The 19,271-nt window shown below is 33.2% G+C and overlaps 2 protein-coding genes across 2 annotated transcripts; one reads left to right on the plus strand and one right to left on the minus strand.

The window, feature by feature from the left end:
* The first annotated feature begins 460 nt into the window (after window positions 1-460).
* Window positions 461-10,922, plus strand: LOC108344756 (phosphoinositide phosphatase SAC3). The gene is made up of 16 exons (XM_017583245.2): window positions 461-1,276; window positions 1,648-1,852; window positions 1,935-2,097; window positions 2,700-2,922; window positions 3,044-3,120; window positions 4,024-4,211; window positions 4,331-4,428; window positions 4,797-4,930; window positions 5,022-5,150; window positions 5,331-5,691; window positions 6,959-7,080; window positions 7,504-7,605; window positions 8,764-8,955; window positions 9,375-9,551; window positions 9,658-9,772; window positions 10,302-10,922. Exons 1-16 carry the CDS (start codon window positions 1,166-1,168, stop codon window positions 10,416-10,418), a joined length of 2,514 nt encoding a protein of 837 aa, XP_017438734.1. The 5' UTR covers window positions 461-1,165; the 3' UTR covers window positions 10,419-10,922.
* A 1,309-nt stretch (window positions 10,923-12,231) lies between these two features.
* LOC108341354 (eukaryotic translation initiation factor 3 subunit K) lies at window positions 12,232-15,461 on the minus strand. The gene is made up of 8 exons (XM_017579070.2): window positions 15,263-15,461; window positions 15,077-15,133; window positions 14,933-14,983; window positions 14,771-14,833; window positions 14,083-14,133; window positions 13,944-14,010; window positions 13,051-13,133; window positions 12,232-12,616 (listed from the first exon to the last, which is right to left on the minus strand). The coding sequence occupies exons 1-8, from the start codon at window positions 15,374-15,376 to the stop codon at window positions 12,413-12,415; spliced, it is 690 nt and encodes a 229-aa protein (XP_017434559.1). The 5' UTR covers window positions 15,377-15,461; the 3' UTR covers window positions 12,232-12,412.
* Between the last annotated feature and the right edge of the window lie 3,810 nt (window positions 15,462-19,271).

Raw genomic sequence — 19,271 nt, forward strand, 5'->3', positions numbered from 1 at the left:
TTATTAAAAATAATATATTTAATGGTAGAAAAAGATTTACAGAAAATTTAAAAACTAAAGATGGGATAAGGAAAGGGAAAAAGAGAAGACATAATAAAAGGAACATTATTGTATTGCCGTCCTGTAGAATGATTAAACTTGTAAATTCATTTTCTCCTGCACCTTCTCGATCAACCTGTATCCATCACCAACTAATTTCAGACGCCACGTTTCACATCTACTTCAATAACAATAATAGTAATTATAATATAAAATCTTCTCAATAATAATAATAATATAAAATCTTCAATTTCAGTGATTATTTACTTTTGCATTGGACATTTCTTATGTGAATGAATAATTAAGAAGAATAATAATTTCACACACACACCTATCCAGATATACGCGTCTCCGAATTTTAATGTGTGGACGGAGAATTCACACATCAAATATGGATTTATTTATTTAAATTTGTCGTTGTGGTTTTGATTTGTTCTTTGGATCTCAGCCTTCATATTCACTCTCTCCCTTTCATAGCCAAAGAAATCAATGAGACTTTTTAAATCAAAATTAAAACTATATATTCATTTTTTTTATAAAAATTAAATTCAATCAATAATTAGCAGTTCTTGTTTCTGCACCCGTGGTTCCAACCTTTTTTCTCCAACCTCCCAAATCTTCTTTCCTCTCTTCAATTTTCGCCGCTTTTCTCTGCTTGATCTTCTCATTTTTTTTGTTCCTGAAAAGATTCCGTTTTCAGAATACTCATATGCTGTTCCTCCTGGGTGACTGCACCAACATCAACGCGTATTGGTTTGAAAAAGTTTCTGATTTTTGTTAGTGAGGTGGCGATTTTTGGATCTGGATGTGTGGAAGATGCAGTGAGGAATAGTGGGTTATTGTTGATTTAAGGCAGAGAGGGAGATGGAGAGAGGTGAAGGCAGTGATGGTGGTCGTGGGTGAAGCTGAAAGGATGGAGAGGGATCAATAATTTGGAATCAGTTTTGGGAAATAATGCTGTATTTGAAGCAGCCTAGAGTTCAGGATACCAGCTTGGATATTTTGGTTGTGGGCTTTTTGCATTGTGTTGATTCTGAATTTTGGTGATTTGCGTGGCTCTTTGCATGCCATTAGGTGGTTTCCCTGAGCCGTAGGCTCGGGGGATCTGAGTGTTACAGAAAAAGTCATGGCATCGTCAGAGAATGAACCTTGTCACTCTCCTATCTCTAATCAAACCCGTCCTCCTCCTCCTTTCAATGTCTGTATACAGAAATTTAGGCTATATGAGACTCGATCGGTAATGTTCTCTTATTCCTCTTTCCACTGTTTTGTGACTGTTGTTTAGTTGGCCGTGTAAATTACATTGGATTTCTTTGATTTTGTCATGTCATTATGTTCTGTGTTGTGGTAAATAAAAAATATTCTGTCTTTTGTGGATAATTTATTGGTCAAAAGTATAATATGTGCATTAGTTTCTTGTTGATATTCATATGTAGCTTTGTGTGTGGATGTATATACATAACACTTTTTAGCGCATTTATTACCTATTGATGGATAGTTTCTCAAAGCTGGCTACTTTTATTTGGATGAGTTGCTGGTGTTGCAGAGTCTATTGTGTTGTTCTTATATTTTAAATATTTAACTTCAGCATTTATTTTTGTATCACAGAACTTTTACATGATAGGAAGGGACAAGACCAGGACATATTGGAGAGTACTAAAGATTGACCGTCTAGATCCTTCTGAACTAAACTTGCGTGAAGATTCCACCACATATACAGAAAGTGAATGTTCCGATCTTTTGAGACGGATACATGAGGGTAACAAGTCAACAGGTGGACTTAAATTTGTTACAACTTGTTATGGAATTGTAGGTATGTAAATCCTATTGTCTTTTGTCTATCTGCCTTTTGACTAATTATTTGTTATTATCTTGATATACTATTCTGGTTTTAGGGTTCATAAAATTTTTGGGACCTTACTACATGGTGCTTATCACAAAAAGAAGGCAAATTGGTGCAATCTGTGGTCATACAGTGTATGGTGTCTCTAAGAGTGAGATGATTCCATTGCCATATTCTTCAGTTGGGTCTAACATCAATGATAAAAATGAAAACAGGTTACAATCTTGCATTTAATATTATAGCTCAAATGGGGCAATCTGTGATCATTTATATGCTATCAAATAAGCTCATCATGGAAAACCTGATTTGTTTAAGCCAAGTGATGCTAAGCATCTATTTTCAAATTACATATTTATATGAATATTTATCTGCTTCTTTTCATTTCAAATGCTGATATTTTCCAACTGTTTCCTTTAATTATGCAAAACAAGAAAAATACTGTTGTTTTTTGTTTAAATTACTTTGTTTGTAATGGTCTTTCAGTTTATACCCTTTATCCAATTTTTAAATTATTTCACTTCTTTGTTTATTAGGATTTAAATTTAGTGGAAAATCTATTTTTTAAATTACATGATTAGGTCCCTTCTGTTTGACTCAAATATAAATGCTGCATGTTAAAGAAACTTTTCGAGGATAACCTAATTTTGATTAGATATTGTTTGTGATCTTTTATTGTAATTTAGAAATGCTTTTGGTTGCCATTATTCGTTCCATCTTTGAATTTGAAAACAGATTGTTGACATTATGTAAAAATTTTGGTTGTTGAATATGCTTTATTAGGTTCTTTATTGATTATTCTCGTTCATTGATTTTTTAGGTACAAGAGGCTCTTATGCATGGTCGACCTTACAAAGGACTTCTTTTTCAGTTACTCATATCACATCATGCATAGTCTTCAGAGGAACATGTGTGATAATGAGACAGGCCATTTTCTTTATGAGACCATGTTTGTTTGGAATGAGTTCTTAACAAGGGGGATTAGAAATCACCTCCAAAATACTATTTGGACAGTTGCACTAGTTTATGGCTTTTTTAAACAGGTAAAGATAAGTTACTATTTGGATACTGTATTCATTGATTGATTAATCTTGTTAAGTACCTGGTTCGTGCTTAATGCAAGCTATTTTGTCATCCTGATCTTTAATATCTGACATCTATTAGGATACACTCATGATATCCGGACGGGAGTTTATACTTACACTCATTGCAAGACGATCACGTCATTATGCTGGCACTAGGTTTGTAAATTCATCATATCTTATTTCCAGACTCATTAAATCCTTTGAATTATTCTCCCTTGTGATTATATGCTGTGTGGCATTCAATTGGGCATCCAGTTCTACAATTTGACTTTGTGCAAACTTAACTGGCAGTCGATTAAGTGCTTCCCCTGATAATTATATTCTTGTGCTGAGGATTTCATTTGTATACAGTTATACTCTTGGTTACTTTTTCATTAGTTTTAAGTTTTTTTAAATTGTAACTTTATCTTTGCAGTTTGGATTATAAATCAGTGTAGTATTGGGGATGATGTTGTATGGAATAATTTATCTTTCATGCTCTTATGGCGTTATGTGTCTCAATTTTTCATTTGTATAAAAGATGTTAAAATTAAGGTGCGTCTGTCCAAGTATTGCAGCGTCTGAGTGGGTTGGTCTTCGTGTAGGATTATGCTTGATTGTGACGTGGAAGTTTCCTGAGGAAATTTGAACTTTGCACTGCTTGCTTTATATTTACAGTTTTTTTTGTTACCCACCACTGTAAGACCTGTTCTCCCAATACTCCACCTCAAGTCCATGGCATAGCCCAATTGTGACTTGCCAATAAAAAGAAAAGTGAGGTAGCAAACTAAACTAATCTTTTTAGCATATAAAATTTTTGCTAGCACCACAAATTTGATCGTCAGTAAAAGTATGACATGTGAGATTTTCTGAGATGGTAAGGAAATATAAATTAAAGAAAAGAGCAGAGTGCAAACAATAATATCTTAAGGAAATATAAATTAAAGAAAAGAGCTGAGTGCAAACAATAAAATCTTGAACTTTGAACAATCGATGGCATGCTAGGTGTTAGGACGGTTATGTTTTTGCAATAATCATGTGTTCATTTCTTGGCTTCACTTGTATGATTATTATGTCTAGGTATTTGAGGCGAGGTGTTAATGAGAAAGGCAGAGTAGCAAATGATGTTGAGACAGAACAAATGGTTTTTGAGGATGTTCCAGAAGGCTTTCCCATGCAAATAAGCTCTATCATCCAGAACCGTGGTTCAATCCCCCTTTTCTGGTCACAGGAAACTTCAAAACTAAATATTAAACCAGATATTATATGTATGTTGTCCTCCGATTTAACCAATATTATGCCACTAGCAGACTTATCTTTCACTTATATTCTCTTTGATGAGGAGTTCTGCATACGCTTGCTTATTAAGTCACCTATTTTTCTACAGTGTCAAAGAGGGATCAGAATTATCAAGCCACTAGACTTCACTTTGAAAACCTCGTCAAAAGATATGGGAATCCCATTATTATTTTGAATTTGATTAAGGTAATATTGTTTTTCTTATTTTTTTGTTGGGAAATGAATTCATTCCCCATCCACCTCATTTATTACATGTCACCTTCTATACTCCCGTACATTAAATTTTCTTCTATATTGGTTGTGTTAACACAGATTGATGCTGTAATTAGCCATGTCTTGACTATTTAATTAGCATTAGAAGTTGCGCATTAGTTTAAATTGGACTATTGTGTTGGTATTTAGTATGGCATCACGAAACACTTAGCAAAACAATATCGTATTATTTTTAGTTTGTATTTTCAACTTTTCTTCTCCTTACCTAAATCTTATAATTAATGTATCGTTTCTGTAAGAAATGTAGTGAGTGACAAGGTTATTTTTTTATAAACGATCAGACCCATGAGAAGAAGCCTCGTGAGTCCATACTTCGGGCAGAGTTTGCTAATGCAATAGATATTATTAATAAGGATTTATCTGAGGAGAACAGGCTTAGGTTTCTTCATTGGGATCTGCACAAACATTTTCAGAGGTTAGTTTTTTTATTATATATTTTCATCCTTTTTTGCAAATTACTATGTATTTTTGGGATTATTCTGATTTACCTTATATTGCACATCCAGCAAAGCTACAAATGTCTTGCAGCTTCTGGCCAAAGTGGCTGCATATGCATTGACATTAACAGGTTTTTTCTATTGCCAAGAAACACCGACATTGAGACTAGAAGAATCTCTAAATTGGCCAACTACAGAGTAAGTTTTTCTATGGTTTGAAATCTTCATTCACCAATTTCAATATATCTTTAAGTAATAACAATGATAAAGCTTTGGGAAAGAATAAACCCAGCATATAGATCAGTTAATGCATGGACAGGAAATACCTGAAGTTCCTCCAGTCTTTTTTGTTTACTTAATGTAAAGTTTTGCGTGCAGCAATGTTAAGGCAACCTATTCACCTACTAGACTTGTCAATGATGATAACAAGGATGCTAACAATTTAGAAAGGAAACCAATTGAAGGAAACCATGATGTCATTGAAACTCATTCTACCAAACCTCCCAAGTTGCAGACGGGAGTTCTCAGGACCAACTGCATTGACTGTTTGGATCGCACAAATGTTGCACAATATGCATATGGGTTGGCTGCTCTTGGACACCAGCTCCATGCTGTGGGAGTTATTGACCACCCAAAAATTGATCTCGATGATCCTGTAGCTGATGATTTAATGGGTTTTTATGAGCGGATGGGTGATACTCTTGCTCATCAGTATGGTGGTTCAGCAGCGCACAATAAGGTGATTGCACTCTTCTTCTGCTTGTTGTAATTCCTTCAGTTTTCATATTCTAATGTAGCTTGGGAACAGATATATTTGCTTATCATTTTTCTTTCTTAATTACCTGGTTTAATATGATTTCTTTTTGATAAATATCATCATTGGGCTTAAATTTTGTGATACCAAGGTACCATCAAACTTCTATTTTTTTTACGGGGTGGGGTGAGTACATGTAGACCTCTCTATGTATTTTCTGATCAAAATTGTTTATGGGTTCATGGCTTTCTAATTATGTTGTTTGAGTGGGATGACATACAGCAGCCTTTCTATTAGGTGTGTAAATGAGCCAAGGTATTGGTGATCTGGTTGCGCTCAGCTTATTAGTTAATTTTTCAAACTAGTAGCGAACGTATGTAGATTTAAACAAACAAACTCAAACTTTTTGATTATGCTTAATTATTTGAGTTGAGCCAAAACTTTTAAAAGCTTCACATTAAGGGATAATGAGTAGCTCGTTTAGCTATTTGTATGTTTTATTCAGTTGTTAGTATACTTGTTTCAAAGTTTAGATTCTATTAGCTAATATTGAATTACATTTGTGCAAAACTCTAGCTTCTTTTTTAATATATGAATAGTTTTTTTGAGAAAAAAGTTGACACATTTTCTAATAATAGATTAGTATTAAAAAAATTTAGATGCTATATTATTGATAAGGTTGAAAAATATTTAGGAAATTTTTCATGACATTTGTAAATTAATTAAGTTATAAATGAGCTAAACAAGCCAAATTCAAACTTAATAATTTTCAGAAGACAAACTCAAACTTTTAATTAAACTTGATTGATCAAATGCGTCAAACTGGAGACATTGATTTTTTTTCTACAAGTCAAGTTCAAGCTTCAAGAGCTCGCTCAACCCATTTACATCCCTACTTGTTATATTTTATTTTTTATAAGTAGCTTTGCTAGCTTTTTTGTGGGTACTGTGAGAATGGACACTTCCTTTATTGATTCCATGCATTATTTATGGAGAACATTGACAAATATGGCTTTATGATTATCAGAAATTATCTAAAATAATATAGAAGATTAGAGTTGATATTTCTTTATTGACATTGTGTCCCTGATGGACTGGTAAATCTTTAGATGATTATTCATTTCCTGCCTGTGCTATTCTATTGACTAGGCTGTTAAATTGGTTGATTAACAATGGTCATAGAGGGTTTTCTCTCCTTTATATCTTCGCCATACATTGGTATCACATTTTTTCCTGACATGTTTCTGTGTAGATTTTCTCTGAGAGGAGGGGTCAGTGGAGAGCTGCAACACAGTCTCAAGAGTTTTTTAGGACTCTTCAACGCTATTACAGCAATGCATACATGGATGCTATGAAACAGAATGCAATTAATGTGTAAGTGCCACAGTCATGCATTTTCTTATTCTTTTACATGCCTAGAAGTTATATTATTTCTAGTTTTGGATTATAGCATGTATGCTATCTGGTTTGTTTGTTTTTCCTGTTCTGTCCCTGTCTCTCCATTTAATAGGGAGATTTTGTTTTGAAGAAGAGAGTTATTTTAAACGAGAAAATGAATATTTAGATTAGGAATCCTCCTCACATATTGCAAAAAGCAAAAGCAAATCAGGGAAAATCAGCAGACTTTTCCAATCCCTCTGCATGCCTTTCTGTCCTCTGGCATTGTAGCACCTTTTGTGATTTCTGTGGCAGCTTGCACTTTTTGTGATATATCATGCGTTTGTAAAGATATCTTCGTAATTTTCACTCTATCTCATCTTCTAATCATAAGTTGATCATTCTATATACTGGACGCAGATTTCTGGGGCATTTTCAACCACAACAGGGTAAGCCTGCTCTATGGGAGTTGGATTCAGATCAACTCTATGATACAGCAAGACCTGGAGAGGATGATTCAAGGTATTTAAATGCAATTTATGCCATGGAATTCCACGTGATTCCTAAACTTGTATGAATTGGTCCTTGCTTGAAGATCTTGCATTAGGGTTTTATGAAACAGACACACTCTTGTGGACACTTTGATAAAACAATCTAAATTAAAAGTTGATGCAGATTAAAAGGACTAGGTTTAAATTGTTGCATTCATGAGATATTGGGAGTCAAGCACCGAACAAGGTGAAGAGATGGGGTACATAGCTAATAGAGGGATGATCTTTGCAATAATTAGCCAGGGGATCTGAAAGATAATTATTTGTTATTCAGAAAAGCTGAATTATCCCCTAACCTGTTACAACCTTATGTACCCATTTTTTAAACCCTAAGTTGTAACCAATCCTAAACCTTAGAATACTATTAAGCCTAATTGTCTGAACTAAATGTAATGGTGATACATTTTAAAACTGTCTGTAGGCGTTTATCTCCTACCAAATTGGCCATAGGATAGCATATGGTGATTCTGATATTCTACTATTGAAGAACAATGCATATTGTTGCAGGCCTTGCTGAAGGTTGATCAGTCAAATTCTAAACAATCGTAATTTAAATATAAATCATTAAAACAAGGATCTAAAATATTCAAATTGACTAAAATGATTAGCCTAATAAACTAAAATGACAGAATAGATAAATTACAATATTCATTTGTCACAGATTCTGCACATGATTAGCTACACTTCAACAAACTGTCTGTATCATCAGAAAACTCCTCCAACTCCGGGGAAGCTACTCCAAACAGATAAAATTTATTAGAATAATTCCCTTGCAACACAATCTCTGAACTAGAAGTAAATGATGAAACACTATGGTTCTAAATTTTGAATTTGAGAGGAAGAGGACTACAGGGGTTGAAGACAAGTTGCGGAAAAGTGCTGAGGCTAGAGAGTAACGAAATCATTGATCTTCCATCTGAAGTCATCAATTACGTAGAAGATTGATGAAATTACATTTACTTTATGCTTCTCTCAACTAATATGCACTTTAGGTTTGCCCTAGTAACCAATTTGTTGGTATTTCATGATCATTTAGGTTTGCTGTGAATATAATAATAACTTGAAGCACGTGTATTGAAAATGCTGGTCTATGTAGCTAATATGGTGACTGTGAAATGGGTTTTTTTAGGTCATTTTTTAAAAGATCCTTCTCAGATGGGAACATTCTTAATGAAAGTTCCACACCAATGTCAGCCCCAAATGCCAGCCACGTAAAATTCCAAAGCCAATACTTGTCAGATCGATTAGAAGATGGAGGCAAGGATCTTTGTGAATCATCACCCGAAATATCTTCTGCTGAGAATGACATCTCGTTTTCAAGGTTTGTGTCTTGTATTGACGTGAACTCAAGTGTAGTCTGTTTTAAGTTATACTATAGGAAATAGATAACCAGTATCCCATTTCATACAGTCTATCTTTTCTACCGTCTCTCTCATCTGCGTGATTGTAGAATTTTTGTCTTTGCAAAGCAAGACTTTCTGAATAAGAAATTTTATATGATAAATTTTTGCTAGAAGATGTGAAAATGTTGTTCTATTTTAGATTGTCCTATTTTTTCTTTAAGTTGTATTTTCAGTGTGTACATTTGTAATCTAAAATGTTCAATGAGCTCTTATTGTACTGATACAAATTGGAACTCGTGTTACCTGCTTGCATGATAGTGTGTTCCGCAATTTGCTTCTTCATTTTCTCCATTTGAGCCTGGATGTGTATAATGCACAATTCATTTTGTTTGTATAGGTACACTCCCACAATGCCTCGGAGACATCTCTTTGGAGATATGCAAAGAGAGCGTTGCGTTGAAAGTGATCATATTTGCTATTCTGATCACGGAGATTCCTTCAGCTGCTCCAACTTTGTTGATCTGGATTGGCTGTCTTCTTCAGCAAATTCATGTGAAGAAGAGCCATTTGAGAGGTAACACCTTTTATAGGAGTTGTATTGTCTATGCAATTAATTGACAGTCTTGGTTATACCCGAAAATGATTTTGTTGAGTTTAAAATAAGTTGATGTTGATCGCAGATCATCAATCACTAACTCTCCAATTGCCGGAGTTTCTTCCGAAAATGTTGTCAATGGAATAATGGTAGGAGAAGCAACTGCCTCCACAAGTGATTGGGGGGCCTCCAGCCTAAAGGTAACTCCCTTTCTGATACAGCATAATATCATTCTTAGAATTTCAGCTGAAGATCACATTCAGCTCAACAAAATTTAGCCTAATAAGTTCTATTTAAGTCATTTCTAGCCGACGGGAGATTAAACATCACCTTTAGGGGTGGAATTAAGGCAGCTCCCAAAGAAGTCACAACTAAATAAGCTAGGGGTGCCAAAAATTAAGAGGCAGTTTTTGAACAATCACATTCACAACTTCCTTATTCTTAAAGATTCATTGTACTTTAATACCAGGGAACAGGATGTAATTAATTTATTGAATCCTCTAATTGTACATTCTAGTTTTCATTCACATGATGCAGTATGTAGTTTTTTGGCATGAGTTTGGACCTCGTTGTTTTTGGTAGAAAAGTGTTTTAGGCTATTCTTGGACTGCCAAGGGTAGCATCTGCAGGAGTTTTTATGTCAGTCCAAACTTCCAATAAGTGTATTTTTTTAAATTACTTGGTCTTTATTTCTGAATTCTGACACTAAGTTCTATGTAATATTTTCAGGGAAGAGGGCGAACTGAATCTGAGTTACCGTATGGTAATTCACAATCCAACACAGGAGAGGAATTTCCAGATACTTTTGTACAATGGGTGACTTATGGACAAACACTTTGCCATTGAACTTTGCACATGATATCTTGCACTAATATATAATTGACATTTTTTTTGCTTGATCCAAACATGCTGATTAGAAGAGACTAGAGAGAAGGAACCGGATAAAGAACAGAACCAGGCATTTGGGTAGGCTTTCTGTGTTTGTGGTGCTAATCTAAGAACAATCCTGAGGCCAGTCTCGGCATTGACATGCAGCATTAATTCTGTTGTCAAAATCTCGATCCAACCCTCAAGGCATAGTAGAAAAAAAAAATAGTGCATAGCAAGTGCTTGTAAAATTCTTCGGTCTTTTCCTTTTATTCTATTTTAAGTTGTTGCCTTCTTGGAGTTCTATATTTTCAATTTTCTTTGAGCAGTTATAGTAGGTGCACTTTTCTGTAAATATTATTACCCTGCTTGTGGGAGTTTTACTTTTAGAATTGTAGATAATTGATTCTTTTTAAGTAAACTTTGCTTGTTGTAAGGTGGTGGATTAAACATTGAAGAAGCGGAATAAGTGTTTATAACGAATTTTAGCGTGATATATTCTAAAACGTTCTTTTTATCAAGTTAAAAAAGGAAATAAATTGTTTAGCTGTTGTTATAAGTACTACAATGGTTGGTAGTTGTGGCAATATGTTGCATTCTGTGCATGGCCCAATCAATCATAAAATATGATATCCAATAAAATCATTACCACATCAGGGTAAATGGTTCTGCCTCAGTTGAAAACAAAATTGACCAACAATTAGGTCAATTTAATCCGATATGAATTGATTAGCTCATCATTATTCTTATTCTTCCCCATTCCAAAATATTTCACAACCCCATCACTTCATTTGCTTCCCTCGACAGGGAATGTTACTTTATCAGATTCATATTCAGTTCGAAATTCCTCACACCTTATACTTTCTACGATTGAACTTCCACTCAACCCTTAACATCCGGGGCTGCAGGTTTCAAATTTGTGCCGAGTGAATTTTAGATATTAAAGACTAATATTAATTTCGGTTTTCCAAGTTTAATTTTTTTTCCTCTTAGCTTGGCTTCTTTTTTTTTTTTTTACAATTTTGATAGTCAGATTTATAAAATTTAGATAAAATGTATTGAAATATACTCCCCAGATGACCCTGCATTGTGAGTTTAGTAATGAACTATCATTTCACTTTTATTCACCTAACTCTTTAATAAATAATAAATACATTCACTTAACTTTTCACCTTAAATATATATATATATATATATATATATATATATATATATATATATATATATATATATTTATAAATAATAAATATATTCACTTCACTTTTACCTTAAATATATATTTATAAATTTTTAAATAAACCTTTTATTAACAACCCGACCAAATAATTGTTAGTAAACACATCTTCCCTTAAATTATTCAACATCATAATTAATTGCCGTAACAACGACTGTTCTATCATTAATCAAACCATCAGACTCCACGACTGTATGGTCTTTTATAATGGTTTGTTTGACCTTACAAACAATTGACCGATTCAATCTATGACTGATCAGAGACAGTGATACGATACAGTAGATAAACCACAAACTTCACAATTTTAGTTAGAGATAAAATAGTATAACTTAATATAAAGATTTTATGAAGAGGGTTGATCCGTTAACATTAGACATAAATTTTCGAGTGCAAGAAAATTCTAAGAAACACAGAATATGTTTTAAAGATTAATTAGAATACTAGGAAAATTCTAATTCTCTTTAGCGGTCTAAAGAAAAGCACAATATGCAATAAAAGTTTCTTTAAAACTCGCCCTTCGCACCCTGTAAACTAAAGAGAATAATAAATAGAGTCGTATTTTAGAACGTACCCACAATAGATTAATTTCAGACAGGACGATAAAACATGAGTAAACTACAATAGGTGTCCACTAATTGTAATTTAAGTATCGAGGGGAAAATTGTAAGATGTTGCTCCAACTGGTCTCATTCGTACAAATCCTTCAGAAAGAAAATTCGCATTCTACACGGAAAAAAAATCAACTAAGAATGGGGAAGATACGGGTAATGTGCTCCAATGGTACACTGTCTGCAGCATTTTTCTTCAAAGCTGGGTCATTAAATTCATTTCTCGGAAGGACAATGACTTGACCCCTGCCTTGGCTTTTCTCAATAACCCAACCACTGTTGGCTACTTGGTGCTCAAGAAATTTGTCCAAGGATAAACCTTCGATGTTGATAGCCTATGAAAGTTTAACAAAGAATCAATGATCATACATTTCAAAATAATGAGAAACTAGGTTCCTGCTGACTCGTACAGGTAAGTGGAATTCATAAAAACAACATAATTTACAGAACCAACGGCTAATAAAAGAATCCACAATACCAGTCAATGGTTTGACTCAATTGTTTCTGACAAACAGTGAGAAAAATGCAAATAACAAGTTGCCAAAGTTTCCAAGAACTATTTAACATCCAAAGAATAAATAGAGGATCATAGCGGACTTCAGAAGTGTTGCATTCTTACGGTACGAGTCACATTAAACACCAGTTCAACAAGCAATTAGGGAATAAAAACAAGGATTTTGGGCTAACGACTTCTAGCTTAGCTAGAGATGAAACACTCTTCCACTATGCAATGAGACAATGCTTGAAATGGACAAAATAACAAACATACCTCAGCAAGAACAGTTCTAGGAATCTTTTGGTAAGTCAGGGAAAGGACATGGACTGCATATCCTTGAATTGCCTGCTCAAACCCTGCAATCAAATTCAAATTTAGCGTCTATATAAGCATTAATTAATAGGGAAAAACGAATCTTTTAAGCCTAGTCAATGTCAATGGCACACCATTAATCTGATCTCTAATAAGAATGAGGAAAAAAATGAAGCCTACGAGCTTAATCAGTGTCAACAAGGGGAAGCCTTCGTCAAGCCTAATGGTGTGCAGGTTTTGATGGGGGGAGGGGTGTTAGATTAGAAATAGGATGACAGACTTAATTAGGTTCGCTTAGCATAATAGAGATACCGAGGAGAAAATCAAAGTTAGTGGATTCCACCACCACTTTCCATTCTATTTCTCACATATTCATCTCAATATCTCTGATTTATTCACTATTCCTATTCAACTAAACACCTTTAATTTTCGTTTCATTTCTGACCAATTTCACTCACCTTTTTATCATCGTCTACTCAATTTTCCTCCTGTATCAAATGAACCCAAGGTGAAAATCCCAGTTGTTTCCCGACAAAGCTATATTATCATCTATCATCTATATAAGACAGTGTAGCATAACATTACAAAGAGTGCATTATTTCAAAAAAGGGGAAGAGAAGACAACTATATAATATGTATGGCTAGTCCTATAATATAAGCTCAATTTCATGGCAAGGGGGATAATTAAGCTTCCAAATGGCAAGTTCTAATTAACCAGATAGAGCATGACGAAATAAAGCAGCAACAAGGGATTCGTATTTTTTTTTAGATTTGAAATCAATTGATTAAATTATTCAAAGTTCATCAGTCATTATATCTAATTACCATTTCATAAATTAAAAATATATAACAACCTGGCACAGCTTCAACTATATGACGACTTTTTGCTGCTTCATCCCAGAACTGACGAAATCTTCCTGTCTGAAGAGGCATGTATTAATTTCTAATTTTAAATGCCTAATTAGTGCTAGAACAAATAACGCCAAAGCTTACCTCCAAATAATGAGACAGAACAATCAAAGTCTTGAACTGCTCCTCCATTTGCTAAGATTCATAAAAGAATAACACAAAGAAATAAATCAACAGCAGTAAGGTCCAAAAACAAGGAAAAGCATTGATAATGATATGATTAGGCTGAATGCTAAACTGGCATATAAAACCAAAACTTATAAATTTAAGGTTGAATTGGAACTTCAACAGACCTCCCATTCTCATTTTCGCTTTCAGTTCATTCATGGATTTGAACTAAACTATCCTATAACTTTTGGATTAGCTACACTGCCTTGACTGCTTTTCCTTTCTGTGGTTGAAGTTATACAACTAAAGAATTGGCAACTTGAAAACTAATTAAAAAGGATAATTGAGGAGTGTTTGGAAAATTTGCCGAATTGCTATCACATGTTCAAGAATGATTTCGGTTGGGAAGGAATTGGCAAAATCAATATTCTAATGCTTCGTCCCTGAAATGTGTATTGTCATCACTTGGGACAACTTGGCGTACTTTAATTATTGCCATAGCAAATCCCATAAAACATTATAAATTCAACCGAGTAAAATTCATAAAATGCAACAGATTGATCATTAACTAGAGTCACTAACTGATTCAAACCTCTATTTATTTGTGAGTGAAAGCAACACAAAATAAAAGAAAGAAAAGAATCATAATCTGCGAGAATCATACCACACGTTCTGGAATTAAAAAGAGACATAGGCTGAAATCTGGGGCCGGCATTGCCATAAGCGCCTGTTCAAAGATAAAAAGAAAATCGATTAACAAAATTTAAGCACGTGATGGCATTCACAATCCAACCAATAAGCCAACACAGAAAAAAAATAAGCACACCTTAACCAATATGCGGGCCACAATCTGGGAACTCATTTTGTCCGGTTCAAACTGCAGCAATCGATAATCAAACTATTACTAGCAACTAGCAACTCACAACTACTCAATTAATAAGTTTCATTGAGATGGAAAAAAGAGAAATACCTGGTAAAGGCGAAGAAGGCAGAGATTGGCGTCCAAGCTATATGTTTGAGACGAAACCTAGCAAGAGAAAGAAATTGTTATTGAGCATTGACATAGAAGTGCGTGGTTGGAAACCTAGGTTTTTGATTTAGGAAAAAGTGGAAGAGGAAGCAAATTGGATATAGAGAAAAGAGAGGGAGAAGGAACCTGATCGTTGACATAGTTTTCGAGATCTGGAAGAATATCGGGATTGTATCGATTGAAGGCCACAAGCTGCTCCACTGTGTATGCTACCTTCGTTGCCTCTCTTTCTCTTCCCATCTCTCTCGTATGCTCTGCAACTCAAACCCTACTTCTTTCTACCAAACCCTTCTCTTTTTATTAGAGACAAAGGAATCCTAATCCTAATTATAAAAACCAGTGAAAACACAGTATTATTTTGTATTCATATTTTAGAATATCTACTATACTATTAATATTAAAAATGATATAATAATTATTAAATATAAGTAAATTTTTAAAATGATATAAATATTAAAAATTTAATAATAATAAAGTAAGTTAAATATTTAAGTAAATTTAAATAATAATTATATAAATATATTATTTTTTAAGTGATACTGTTATGTATATAAATATAATAGGTTTAATTGTTTTTCTTGTTCCTAGTTTGTTATCATGGTCCTATTTTTTTAAAAAGTTTTAACTGCATTCACACTTCATAAAATTTGTCTTAATTGAGTCTCTTTCATTCAATACTCGAGTTAATTTTGTATGTAAAAAAGACTATAACTTTTTTTTTCTCTCTTTTGCTCCTTTGTCCATATGTTTATCTCTCTTCTCTGCACATACTTTTTTTTATGTACTATGTAATTCTCTCTAAGAATTTTAACTCTTGCCTCATTTGTTTGACGAATAGGGTGTGTCTAAGAGATCTCAATAGTGAACTTTCCAATCCTTATTGATCAATTTTCATTTTAGAGTAAGTAGATTTCTGCTCATTATTCTTTAATTTTTAGTTTAAGATCATGTATGAATGTTTCTTTACATGTGTTGTTCTATCATTTTTTCTAGTTTATTATTGATCGGTGGTTCAAAAGACTTACTTTGATTATTATAACGTGGTTTGTAGGTATTTTTACGATTACTTAAAAAAAAACCAGAGTTATATGAATATCAAATAACAACTAGATAGAATTTAAATAATTATAAAAGGAAGTAATATTATTAACTATGTGCAATAATTTTTCAAATTACTAATTAAATTTAAATTATTTTATTAATTTAAAACCAAAATAAAGATAAATATGAGATAGAATGAAAAAAAATTATATATATTCGTTCTCATATCCAATTAAAAATATCATATATTACCATACTTATATCTATACTCAATCTATACAAATATCTTTTTATCCCGATGGTAAAACATAAAAAAAAAATAGTTGATCTATCGTGTTTAAATTTTATTAATATACATTAATATTTATTAATAATAACAAGTTTATATGAAAAATTAAAAACAAAGTTATTAATATTATAGATGTACATCTTTGATGACCCCCTAAGTGCTCTGAATGCGCATGTTGCTTATCTTCGTGTCAACTTGAAATTTGATTTACAATCTTAGTATTATCTTACAACTGTCTAATCTGGCCTACTATAATATCTCAGGTTTTTGATAAATGCATCAAGGGAGAATTGAGAGGGAAGACCCAAGTTCTTGTTACGAATCAGCTGCATTTCCTTTCACATGTTGATAGAATCATTTTGGTCCATGACGGTATGGTGAAGGAGGAGGGAGGAACTCTCTAACCATGGATCGCTGTTCCACAAGCTTATTGAAAATGCAGGAAAGATGGAGGAGCATGAAGAAGAAATTGTAGATACTAAAACTACAGATCATAAGGCCTCTTCAAAATCAGTGGCCAACGGAGAAGTTGATGGTTTTTCAAAGAGTGGAAGTAAACCTAAAGAAGAAAAATCATTCCTTATTAAACAAGAAGAACGGGAAACAGGGGTAGTCAGCTTGGGTGTTCTAATCAAGTAATGAATGTACATGAACTGAAAGACAGTGATTTCCAACCATTTATTGCACCTGCAAAAATTGTGTGGGATGAAAAATGCCATTCTTAGCTATAACCATGAAGAACGTAAATCCTAGCTGAGAATAATACACTAATGCTTAGGATTTGATTTGTGAGAGAGTGATGGAATGAATTTGAGGATAAATTTTTTATTGTTTGTTTGAGTGGATTTGAAGTTAATTAGGAGTAAATTTAAAAGTAAAGTTTGTGAAAAGTAACGTAGGATTTTATTGATATGACAGATAAAGAAAATTTGTTTAATTGGTAAAAATTAAAGATTTATAAAATACTCTTAATTATTAAAGTAATATAAAATGATAATTGTTAATGTTATATTTAACAGTAAAAATCTTTATAAAGAGTAAAAGATTAAAATTAATTATTATAGTAAATTTTAAAAATGTAAAAAAATTATAAATTAGTAAAATGAATTTTTTTAAATGTAATATTTAAAAAAAAAAATATATTTTAATATTTATTTATTTATTATTATTAACATTAAAAAAAAAGAGCTCCTAGCATGCCTAACAAAATACTGTGAAATTTCGGAGTGCAATGAATTATGTTGCAACATAAATCCATTTTTCGCTATTTTTTTTTTTCAAAACAAAAAAGGTGAGTTCGAGGTGTTTTTTTGTTAAACTCCCCCTTCTTTTGTTCCCGGTCAAACTACCATGTAATATAATAGTATTACAAACCTAAAGGCTCTATGCATTAGGTTTTCTCTTCTTCAAATCCAATTTGGATGGCGGCGGCGTCACGACGGCTCCAGGACATTCAATCACAGGCGGCGAACAAGATATGTGTTGACTACACCCAGAAGAACCCGCAGTGGGCCTCTGTATCGTACGGCGTCTTCATGTGTTTGGAGTGCTCCGACAAGCACTGTGGCTTGGGCGTTCACATCTCCTTCGTCCGATCTATCACCATGGACTCTTGGTCCGAAGTCCAGATCAAGAAAATGGAAGTTGGCGGCAACGATAAGCTACTACCTGCAATTTGTAAGCGGCAATTTGTAAGCTACAACCTTCAATATGCAACCTTCAATATGCAACCTTCAATATGCAACCTTCGACATGCAAACTTTAACCTGCAATCTACAACATACAACTTGTAACCTGTTGTCTACAACATACAACTTGTAACCTGCTGTCTACAACATACAACTTGTAACCTGCTGTCTACAACATACAACTTGTAACCTGCTGTCTACAACATTCAACTTGTAACCTGCTGTCTACAACCTACCACTTAACCTATAATCTATAACTTACAACCTACACCCCCTACACTTAACCTATAATCTATAACTTACAACCTACACCCCCTACAATATGCAACGTGTAACATATGATTCGTAACATGTGACAAATATCTTTCAATAACATGGAACATGTAACATTTAATTTGTAACCCGTAATTTATAAGATATAATGTGTAACCCTTAATTTGTAACTTGTAACACATGTAATTTGTAACTTATAACGTGTAATGGTTACATTAGTATGATTTAACAAGAATCTATTTAACAAATTACACACATATCATAAGACGGTGGAAATTAGAAGCGAAATTTCTACTGGGGATTTAGAGGACGGATGTTACCAATTCTTTGTTGGTATCATCTTTGTGTACAAAAACTTCAATAAAACATAGTGATTTTTTCTCTTCTCCACTAGCTATTATAATTGCTTATGTCAGATCATCCTTTGTTCGTACCTACACTAAACAATTTATAAGTGGAAATTTTGAACTATGTAACTCTTTTTCTTGTGAAGTAATTTACAAAATTTGCATTCTAAAATCAGTTAAAGGCTTGAAACCATGTCCATTTGCAAACGGACTCTTACTTCCTTATTTCCTTATATCTAAGTTTTGAATACAGTCATATTTGGGGACTATATGCTTACAAAGTATAAAACAAGGGTGCTCTTCCGCTTTAATGATACCAACTGCAGATCATAATTAGCATAGTATATTAAAGAAAGATCAGTGGTTCCACAAAGCATTATTCCCTTTCAATTACCCCAGTTTATAGAAAAAAATTAAAACTTACAAGGACCAAAACTAATAAAAGAAATTATATATATTACACTGTCACTCTCAGGTTTTGTGAGATTGCATCAACT

This window comes from Vigna angularis, chromosome 1 (genome assembly GCF_016808095.1).
Source record: "Vigna angularis cultivar LongXiaoDou No.4 chromosome 1, ASM1680809v1, whole genome shotgun sequence".
In the NCBI taxonomy this organism is placed as follows: domain Eukaryota; kingdom Viridiplantae; phylum Streptophyta; class Magnoliopsida; order Fabales; family Fabaceae; genus Vigna; species Vigna angularis.

Excerpts from the sequence above, each read along its gene's own strand:
- LOC108344756 (XM_017583245.2), top strand. The coding sequence starts at position 1,166 with ATGGCATCGTCAGAGAATGAACCTTGTCACTCTCCTATCTCTAATCAA. Across the intron at positions 4,212-4,330 it reads TATTAAACCAGATATTATAT|TGTCAAAGAGGGATCAGAAT; the intron begins GTATGTTGTCCT and ends ATTTTTCTACAG. Across the intron at positions 7,606-8,763 it reads CCTGGAGAGGATGATTCAAG|GTCATTTTTTAAAAGATCCT; the intron begins GTATTTAAATGC and ends GGGTTTTTTTAG.
- LOC108341354 (XM_017579070.2), bottom strand. The coding sequence starts at position 15,376 with ATGGGAAGAGAAAGAGAGGCAACGAAGGTAGCATACACAGTGGAGCAG. Across the intron at positions 14,834-14,932 it reads TGGCCCGCATATTGGTTAAG|GCGCTTATGGCAATGCCGGC; the intron begins GTGTGCTTATTT and ends ATCTTTGAACAG. Across the intron at positions 14,134-14,770 it reads TTTTAATTCCAGAACGTGTG|CAAATGGAGGAGCAGTTCAA; the intron begins GTATGATTCTCG and ends TATGAATCTTAG.